This window comes from Bos indicus, chromosome 13, assembly GCF_029378745.1.
Source record: "Bos indicus isolate NIAB-ARS_2022 breed Sahiwal x Tharparkar chromosome 13, NIAB-ARS_B.indTharparkar_mat_pri_1.0, whole genome shotgun sequence".
Lineage (NCBI taxonomy): Eukaryota > Metazoa > Chordata > Mammalia > Artiodactyla > Bovidae > Bos > Bos indicus.
Window position 1 is genome coordinate 12204670 of NC_091772.1, and position 10639 is coordinate 12215308.

General features: G+C 48.3%; 1 protein-coding gene across 2 annotated transcripts in view; it reads right to left on the reverse strand.

Annotated features, from left to right (window-relative positions):
• PROSER2 (proline and serine rich 2) overlaps positions 1–10639 on the reverse strand; it is a 40865-nt gene that overhangs the window by 15578 nt on the left and 14648 nt on the right. For both annotated transcript variants that reach the window (XM_019972913.2, XM_070800725.1), the window contains exon 2: positions 5532–5750. In XM_019972913.2, coding sequence (XP_019828472.2) covers positions 5532–5669 — 138 coding nt within the window. In that variant the 5' untranslated portion in view covers positions 5670–5750. The remainder of the gene's footprint in view (positions 1–5531; positions 5751–10639) is intronic.

Consider the following 10639-nt stretch of genomic DNA (forward strand, 5'->3'; position numbering starts at 1 on the left):
GTTTATCTTCTTCTTAAAATAACATTTGCTTAAAAGAAATACCCACTTCTATAAATTGGAATCAGACTGCCTTCTAAAAGTTATTTATTTAGCCTCCCTGGGTCTTAGCTGCAGCACGTAGGATCTAGTTCCCTGACCAGGGATTGAACCTGGGCCCCCTGCATTGGGAAGGCAGTCTGAGCTTCAGGGAAGTACCAGAACTTGACTATCTTTTACTTAAAGACTCTTACAAGGGGTGCATTTAATCCCATACAGTCTGGAGGCCTAAAAACACTATTGCTGATGAATCTTTTATGAGGTCAGAGAATCAAGAACAGGGAGTATAGAAACTACTACGGTTGATTCTCATTCTAAAGAGACAAATCATAAAAAGACTAAGTATTTAGAGTAAAAACATATAGATCCTCCCCAAATTTAGACTCTTAGAAAGCAGAGTATAAGGATAACAAATTTTTTAAAAACTTAGAGATTCTGTAGTGGTGTAGACAGTCCACTCATTCAAGGGAACCTGGCTGCTAATATGGTGTTTTATAAAAGTCAAATGTTCCACAGGCATTTAGGAAACTCTAGTTGCCATTTAAAATCAAATGCCAGATTTTCTCAGTGTGTCAGTTCTATCTAAGCAAGACACACAACTGTGAAATAAAAAGAGATGACAACTAAAGTTGGCCCAGTGATTTTTCCATGAAGCGAAATGCTTGAAGCTTAAAAAGAGTCCACTGGTCTAGGTAGAAAGTACTGGAATGGGATGGGAGCACAACCTCCATCAGACAGTGAGAAGCAGGTAGATGAGTGGGGTATGGACCGAATCAAGCAAACATAATATAAGAATATAACTGAATGACGTGCTTCATAAAAGTATAGATTCCGTAATGCTGTTTCCACAACTATTCTCTATTACATAAAAGGATGAACATACAGATGAATCAAATATGTCACAGTGTTACTGTAAGATTTTACCAGATAGAAAAGAATAGAGGGCAGGCATTCTTTAATTTAAATTCAAGGTGATGCCCCACAATAAGATGGGTGGAATTACAAAATGGGCGAGACATTGGGTGGGAGGAGGGAGAGTTCTCCTTTTACCATCTCTTCTTCACTGGTCAAAGCAAGACATTCAGAAGGCTACTGATAAGAGGTGGATAGAAGAGAGAGCATGGGCCCAAGCAAGATGAAGAGGCAAAAAGAAGTGGTGCTGTTCTCCACCCGGGGCTAACAGGGCACTTGGGGAAGCTGGTACCAGCAATTAGGAAGCACCGGTTAGACACTGGGCATTTCATCTCTACAGTAACCCTGGAGAAAGAAATCGCTATCCCTCTCAGCCCCCCACCCCTTTTTGAACTGATGGAGAAAGTGATTAAGTAGCTGTTCCAGCTTACAAAGGGAGGCAAATTTAACTTGAACCCAGGCATGTCTCCAATATCCTGTGTTTATTACTATTCTGAGCTGCTTTTCAGGCTACTGAGTAGCATCAGTAAGGAAGAAAGCAACTGGAAAAATGCATACAGATTTCTTGGAGGGCTTAAGAGGAATTATAAACACCTTGGGGAACGGCCTTCTGATCTATGCTTGGCTCCACTGTGGAACCGGCGTCCCCCAGCACCGGCCCACAAACGCCTTCCAGCACAGGCAGCTCAGAGCTGTAAGGCTGTGCTCACCTGCTCACCTTGACCCCCTGGGGTTTACAAATGTAAGAGATCTACAGTCTTTCTCGTCTTTGAGCCGAAAGGTATTTCTAATATTTTACCATAAATACATCCATGATAACAGTTTCACAATAAACCATTTCTCCCTGTGACTGGAGCTGAAACTTAACAGACCTCCTTTCAAAGAAGAGCTTTGGTCTCTGAAGATGACTCCCTGGGTCTAACGTCCTGACAGAGTCAGCATCACACACGTCCTCCAAATCTGACAGAAGAGGGTATGAAAGCCCCACCTGCCTAGATGGACACTGCATAAAGAGCTTTATTTACATGGTGGTCTCTTGCAAACTCCCCAGGTTCATTTCACAGTTTTGCTTCTGATTCAAACATCTTATTGCTGCTCTGGTGACACTGGTCCCTCTGAAAGGCTCTGTTCCTTTCCTCCTACACCTTCGTGGCCGAGAGTGTGATGCGCCCTGGGGATGAAGGACTCGTCCCCCACCTGTTGGGCATGCTGCTGGTAGGCGGCCCTCAGTTGGCAGTCCCCTTGGGAACTGTCCTGTCAAGGTCGCGCCTCCCTCCAGGGGTGTCCCCACCCAGGGCTGATGGCTGAGTAGTGGGCGTCCAGGCTCCACGCTCAGCCCACTGCGAGACTGCTGGAGGGCCTCCCGGCACCAGGGCTTCCTGAGGATCAGCTGAGGCCTTCGCTGGGCCTGCATCACAGCTTCTCTCTCTGCCCAAGTCCCGCTTCCTCTTCCTTCCAGATGCTGAGCCCAGGAACGGGCCTAAGAAGCTTCATGCACTGGGACCTCCATCTCAGGATCCGCTGCCCCGGGGAGCAAACCTGCAGCCTATTGTGTCAGGATGGACCACAGCCACCAGAGCACAGGCTCTACCGGCACCCTCACCTCCGAGAACGTGTTTCAGTGTCTGAGCAAAGGTAGAAATCACCCACGTTAGACCCAGGGAGTCATCTTCAGAGACCAAAGCTCTTCTTTGAAAGGAGGTCTGTTAAGTTTCAGCTCCAGACACAGGGAGAAATGGTTTATTGTGAAACTGTTATCATGGATGTATTTATGGTAAAATATTAGAAATACCTTTCGGTTCAAAGACGAGAAAGACTGTAGATCTCTTACATTTGTAAACCCCAGGGGGTCAAGGTGAGCAGGGTGAGCACAGCCTTACAGCTCTGAGCTGCCTGTGCTGGAAGGCGTTTGTGGGCCTCGGTGCTGGGGGACGTGGGTTCCACAGTGGAGCCAAGCGTAGATCAGAGCCAAGGGAGAAATCACACACAGGCTCCCCATGTGTGATGGGGTAGGTTCCACAGTGGAGCCAAGCGTAGATCAGAGCCAGGGGAGAAATCACACACAGGCTCCCCATGTGTGATGGGGTAGGTTCCACAGTGGAGCCAAGCGTAGATCAGAGCCAAGGGAGAAATCACACACGGGCTCCCCATGTGTGATGGGGTAGGTTCCACAGTGGAGCCAAGCATAGATCAGAACCAAGGGAGAAATCACACACGGGCTCCCCATGTGTGATGGGGTAGGTTCCACAGTGGAGCCAAGCATAGTAAAGAACCCGCCTGCCAGTGCAGGAGACATAAAAGAAACGAGTTCAATCTCTGGGTCAGAAAGATCCTCTGGATAAGGGCATGGCAACCCACTCCAGTCTTCTTGCCTGGAGAATCCCATGGACGGAGGAGCCTGGTGGGCTGTAGTACAGTCCATGGGGTCACAAAGAATCGGACACGACTGAAGCAACTTAGCACACATGCACGCAAAAAATCACACACACAGAAGAGACAGAAAGCGTCCTCCGTGGACAGGTTTCCCTCAAGCCCTGTCTGTCTTTGAGTGTATGAGTGTGAGCCACCACAGGGGATGTGGTGGGAGGGGGCGTTACGCCTCACGTGAAGAGGGGACCCCGCAGGACTACCACAGAGGTGGAAAAGTAGCAACTTGCCGGCCCCAAATTCAGAGCACTAGACACACCTGGGGTCATGGCCTCTCCCAGGAGGAGACAGAAGGGATTATTTTGACTTTCTAGCAAAAGGGCCATGGAAGAAAGGATGCTAAGAGATCCGCCTCAAGTTCAACAAGACAATGAATGTGAAAGACACAAAAATAATTCAAACACTGACATAATATACACTACACCTATTTCCTCAGAGACGGAGGTCATCTGACGACCATTCGCAGCTTTATTCCCCGCAGGCTCACAGGGCAGCCTTCCGACTGTGTTCCTCAGTTAGCCACACCACATTCACATCAGGGCAGGGCTGTTTCCGAGCTGCGCTTTGGAGAACAGATTCTACCAATGGCTGGAGTATTAATCTGTATGTCTTCTCTACCCAGTCTTTCAATGTGTCTTTTTAAAAAACAAGTTGCCCGTTTTTGGCTGTGCTGGGTCTTCGTGGCTGCGTGGCCTTTCTCTGGTTGCGGTGAGCAGAGGCTACTCTTCCTCTCGGTGCCCGGCCTTCTCACCGAGGTGGCTTCTCTTGTTCTGAAGCACAGGTCTCGGGCGCGTGGGCTTCACTAGTTGCTTAGTTGCCCCGCGCGGCATGTGGGATCTTCCCGGACCAGGGACTGAGCCTGCGTCCCCCCGAACTGGCAGGGGGGATTCTCTACCGCTGAGCCACCAGGGAAGTCTCAACATGTCTTTTAACATATACATTTTTTAAGTTAAAAAATTAGTCCCCAATTCTCCATACTTAAGGATTTATAGGTTCTCAGATATTCAGAGAGTAATTTGTAACATATTTTTCCTTTGGTGAATCAATCAAATAAAATTTATTACATACTTAGCAGGGTGGTTGAAAAAAATTTCTTTTTTTTCCCGAGTAGGAGTCTATAAGATTCTATTATTATTACTATTAACTGCCCTCTGTCTATTTCTTTCTTATGCTCAGCATGAAAAGTGTTAGTCACTTAGTCGTGTCTGACTCTTTGTGAACCCATGAACTTGTAGCCCACCAGCTCCTTAGTCCATGGGATTCTCCAGGGATTATCCAAGAATACTTGAATGGGTAGCCATTCCCTGCTCCAGGGTATCTTCCCAACCTGGGATCAAACCTAGGTCTCCTGCATTGCAGGCAGATTCTTTACCATCTGAACCACCAGGTAAGTCCCTATGTTTAGCATGTGAAAGTATCAGTCGCTCAGCTGTGTCCAACTCTTTGCGACCCCAAGGACTGTAGCCCAACCAGGCTCCTCTGTCCATGGAATTCTCCAGGCAAGGATACTGCAGTGGGTATGTTCAGCACAGCTGAGGTTAATTTCAGGGCTCCATGTATCTGAAGGAAATTCATGCTCCCATTAGAAGGCAGGCTGAGAAGAACAATGGACCATTATTATTAAGATTCAAGATGAACTTTCTCCTGTCCTTCCCTCTATGAATATGAAGGTCTCCATCCCTAACCCTGAGGGGTGGGAAGGGCCAAAAGGTCATTTCTTAACTTTAAAGACTTTTTTCTTTTTTTTTCACTCAAGTAGCCAAAGCTTGTTGATGCTCATTTAAAAGTCTGGATGCTGAGAGAAAGGGATATGGAAGCATTTATACTTGTAAAGGAGTTAAACATCTGTTTTAAAGTGAATTTGATTTATCTTGTGAGGTGTTTCCCATCTTCCAGTCACTGGACCGTAAAGGCAGGTATCCGGGCTGGACTGGTGGCCGCCTTCAGGTACGTGTGCTCTGGGTTGCAGCAGCCAATTCTCTGCTCTGCATGTGTGCAAAACTTAAGATGATTAACATCAAAATGCCACTTCAGAGAGAAAATATTCCAAAACATCAGGCCAGTTACCCCAAAAGGATGCTGTAACATACTCCTGAGAGGGGGGCGAAGTCAGCCAACATTCAAGCACACAGAGCACCAGAGAAACAGTCACTCACCAGAGTGAGGCTTCTGGAACGGGAGCTGCTGGCCTGACTCTCCAAACTGCTCCCTCTGCTCAGGTCACCGAGCCTGCAGCCGGGTGATGAATCAGGGTCCATCTCCCAAGAGTCTGACTTCCGGTGATGGACAGGCATCCCCACAGTAACCCCAGCCGCTGGCTCACTCACAGGAAGTGGGGAAGGGGCCAGTGTCCCATGCCCAGGTGGTGGTCACCCCTGGAGGAGTAAGCACAAGGTGACAAGGGTTAGTCAGCACAGATGGTGAAGGCCTCGCCCCCCGCAAGACACATGGGCATTGAGAGTTAAAGTCAGCTGGTCTACAGCTTCCACTGTTAAGACAAGTATGACCCCCCAGTGTCAGCTTGTTTGGTGATGCTCATTTCCAGTTCTCCTTTATCTCCTTCCTCATTATGAAGATGTAAGGATTGTTTTTATTGAAGTATAGTTGACTTACAATGTTGTAATTTCTGCTGTATAGCAAAGTGATTCAGTGTTTTATATATATATATATACACATATATACACATGCTTGTTTACATTCTTTTCCATTACATTTTTATCACAGGATATTGAATATAGTTCCCTATGCTAAACAGCATGATCTTGTTGTTAGCTATCTTAGATAATAGTTTCCATTTGCTAATTCCAAACTCTCAGTCCTCCCCTCCCCTGCCCCCTCCCCCTTGGCAACCCCAAGTCTGTGCTCTATGTCAGTGACTCTGTTTCTATTTTGTAGATAAGTTCATATATAGATTCCACATATAGGTGATATCATATGATATTTGTCTTTCCCTGTCTGACTTACTTTACTTAGTATGAAATCTTGAGGTCCATCCATGTTCCTGAAAATGGCATTATTTTATTCTTTATGGCTGAATAGTAATAAGATTTTTTTTCTAGCTGCACAGCATGTGGGATCTTAGTGAACCTGGGCCCACGGCAGTGAAGGCACCGAGTTCTAACCACTGGAGTGTCAGGGAATGCTCATAGTAAGAATTATTTTTAAGGGAAGATGGGTGTACTAAAAATTGTTTTGGTGCTGAAACTCTGATGAAATCATATTCTGACACAGTCCTCTGCTCTCTGGGTCTGTACTTCCATGCTCCGCACGCTCCGTCACGTTCAGGTTCTGGCTTCCCCGTGCTGCTCATAAATTCTAGCCTTTTCTGCCTCAGACACCACAACATTATGGTTCCTTTCCAGCTTTATTACAGTTCAGAGTTTAGGGGGAGTGACAAGACCTAATGAATTGCTAACCGAAGACTGACACTTGGGAGATCCTAGACTTTGGAGGCCATGATGCTACTGCAATTTCTACATAAGATGCTAAGGCCCCATCAGTTAGTTAATACCATCGGGAAGCTCACATTTTCACTTTCAGAGACAAAGACAGTGAAACTGTCCCCACCCCCCAACCCAAGCCCCTTAGTCTTGTATAGTCCTCGGCTGTTCCAGCAGGAAATTCAGTTCAGCCCCTGAACAATAGACAGTCGAGTTAAACAAAACTGTCTAGAAGACCAAAGAAGCCTAGCAGGGAATACGGGAAGACACCGCCTGTGTTACACGTGACCTGACGTTACAGCAAGTGAAGACACGGGTGTTCTTCCCTCCCTAGACGGAAGGCGCCGCTGGGAGGCCTTACAAGCCCCTGAAGATTCCTGAGGGGGCCATGAGCTAAAACAGCCCTAGGTACTATCTGGGTTACGTACAGGCACTAGTGTGTACATTACTTCTATTCTTTCTTCCTTCGGCTGCAGCACTTGGGATCTTCCGTCTTCACGGTGGCATCTTTAGTTGTGGCGTGGGAACTCTTAGTTGCGTCATGTGGGATCCAGTTCCCCGACCAGCGATTGAACCCGGGCCCCCAGCGCTGGCAGCATGGTCTCAGCCACTGGACCACCAGGGAAGTCCCAATGCACGTATTATTCTCAGAGAAAACTTAATCAGTATTGAACACCGTTAGGTGGACCCTGTCATTTAAGACGTCCAGAATTGCTGAGCAATCTCATAGAAATCCCGAGACGTTAGAACAGATTAAAAAAGAAATTATTCTTCACCCTCATTTCTCTTTATTTCCCAGGTCAATTAGCACTAGTCAAATGGCAATTTAGGAGCGAGGCTAGGGAACAGAAAATTCTGAGCGTATATACCCTTTTGTAAGTCACTATTATGCCAAATGATTTAAAAAAAAAAAAGGACTTGAGAAAATGTTAAAAGTTTTGCAACTTAACAATAAGAAAGCCTAAACACATAAGTTTTTAAAAAGAAGAAAAAGCCTAAACAAATAAATAATAAGAAAGCCTGAACTGTCCACACAGCCAATAAAATGCGACTGAGATGTTCAGGTATCGGTGGTGAAACTCCCAAGAGTATCACTCTAATGAATTAAGTGCCTGCTGTGAGTTGAGCATGCACACACACACACACAGCAGACACACTCAGTGTGTGAATGGCAGTGGCCGGTGACAGAGCTAGGTGAAGGCAGACAGAGGCGTCACAGCTGCATCCTGGGGTCACGTGGGAACTGGGACAGGCATTCTCAGATTCCTTCTGCCCTGCAGATTCCTACCCCTTGACTCAGCACTGCCTCATCCCGAACTAAGTCATCAGGACTCACAGAAAGGGGGCCGGGCAGTGAGGCGTCCCCTCAACAGCCAGAGGAAAGGCAGGAGATGAGGTACTGATTCACCTCCAGTGAGGGACCCGGGGGCTGTGTGCGGGGTGGGACAGGACCTGGCTTATCCTGCCAAGTCCCTCGGCAGACTTGGCTTGGGGTCTGCACAGAGTGCAGCCCGTGGGGCGGGGGCAGTAACTGACCACACCATCCGAGAGCAAGCCTTTCTCCTGTGCTTCTCCGATGGCTCAGCGGTAAACCATCGGCCTGCCGATTGATGCAGGAGGCATGGGTTCGATCCCTGGGTCGGGAACATCCCATGGAGGAGGAAATGGCAACCCACTCCAGTATTCTTGCCTGGAGAATCCCATTAGCAGAGGAGCCAGGTGGGCTACAGTCCGTGGGGTTGCAAAAAGTCAGACATGACTGAGCACGCGTGCACACCCACAGTTTAAAAGTTATTCTGATACTGTAAAACTGCAGTGCTTAGACTTCTACAAACAATTCCCTTGAAAGAAGATGAGGAAACTAATCAGAATTCTTCAGAAGCCAGAGGTTGTGGGGGAGAAAGTGGAGACCTTGGCTCAATACCCTTCACAGGCTCAGACAGTCAATCTTCTTTCATCTCTTAAGGAATCAAGAACCAGGGGCTGCTCCTGGTCCTCATTCTCCAGAAGCCAAAAATATAGAATTCCCCAGGAGAGCCACGGAGGGGGACGGATTTCTGAGCGAGAGGAGTACGGGTCTGCCCCGTCAAGGGGACAGCCAGAGATAAAGAAGCGGGAGCAGACCCATCTGACAGAGTGGCCAGAAGCTAAGGGTCTGTGAGTTCACGACCACCTCTCAATGTCTCATCTCCTCGCCCAATCAAGGCCTCACATTTTATGGCTGCAAATGTGCACGTCATACAAAGGGAGACCAGGGTTGGTAAGAGGGCCCCAGAGATGAAAACCGCCTTCTCCCCGGGAAGCAGAGCAGGAGGCGTCACAGGTTAACACCACGGAGGGACCCACAGCCGTGTGTGCACGTTCTCTGTTCATTCGTTAGGCTTCCTGTGTTTGTTTCTCAGCATTTACTAGGAGTTTCCTTTTCTGGTGAAGTCCAGTTTATCGGGACAAGGTTGCAAGTGATCCACAGTCTTGGTAAATCTCCATGTGCCGAGAGCGGCCAGTCGTGGCCCTCGGAGCTGACAGTGCTGGTGGAGCTGATGGGGCTGTGGCTGGTGAGGCCAGTGCACGCCCAGCAAGCGCATGGGAGCCAGAGAGGAAGGTGGCTTCCCACCCACCCCTCCCCTGTACGTTCCAGAAAGACCCAGAATGGCCTGGATGGAAGGTAGCCGGCCCTCCTTCCACCATCATCCCCATCCATCAGAGTTCCAACTGGCCACAGTCAGGTCTACAAAGCAATCCAAGGATCTGGGTCTTTCCATCATTCACCAAACCCTAGAGCTGAGTCATCTTGTCAAAGACCCATCTCAGGCACAGCAGCTTTCAGCCTCGTCACACAAACAGCCGTGGGGACATCACTGGCTCCTCCCTGTCCCTGCCGCTCACAGCCAGCCAGCTGCTCGGCCCTGTTGATTCTTCCTGCACAATGTCAGCTGGTTCCACTTCCTTTCTGGGCCCCCTCCCGAGTACAGGACCACATTTTACCACATTTGACTCTGCTCTTCACCTTTTCCACTCTTGACCATCCTGCTGGATTAATCTTGAAACACCACTGTGATGTCACCCTTCTCCTAAAAGCAATCACCCACCCCTACCGCCAGGCTGCAGAATCAAAGTTCGTCCTACCCACTGGGCTTCCCTGGTGGCTCAGACGGTAAGGAATCTGCCTGTAATGCAGGAGACCTGGATTCGATCCCTGGGTTGAGAAGGTCTTCTGGAGAAGGGAATGGCTACCCACTCCAGTATTCTTGCCTGGAGAATTCCATGGGCAGAGGAGCCTGGTGGGCTACAATCCATAAGGTCCCAAATAGTTGGATACAACTGAATCGACTTAGCACGCACGCCTACCCATCACTCCTTGCTTCCCTTTGCAATCCAACTTCCTCTCTAATCTCAGCATATTCTTCTGATGTTTACCATTCTCCTACTTCACAAGGAGCAGATGCCAGATGCTAGAAAAAAACAGGCAGGTGAATAAGAAGCATCTCCTCCTCAGGGGAACTTGGTCAGGGTATTGGTCCTTAATCTAGCAACGGGTCAGACCCAGACCTACTGAATACATCTTCCGGGGTAACACCTGAGCGTGTGCATTTTTATCACGTTCCACAAGTAACTCTGCCACGTGGTGCCAACTGTAACAGAGGACGGATGCATCGCTGTGTTCAGCGCCATGACACGGCACACGGGAATCAAGGGGAAGGTGGCCACACTCCCTGGGAGGGCTCAGGGACTTTCAGAAAGGCCAGCACTAAGAGATGTTTGAGATTTCAGGAGACTGCTAATGAAGCAAACCGTGCTAGGCATTCGAAACATAGAGTAAGCAA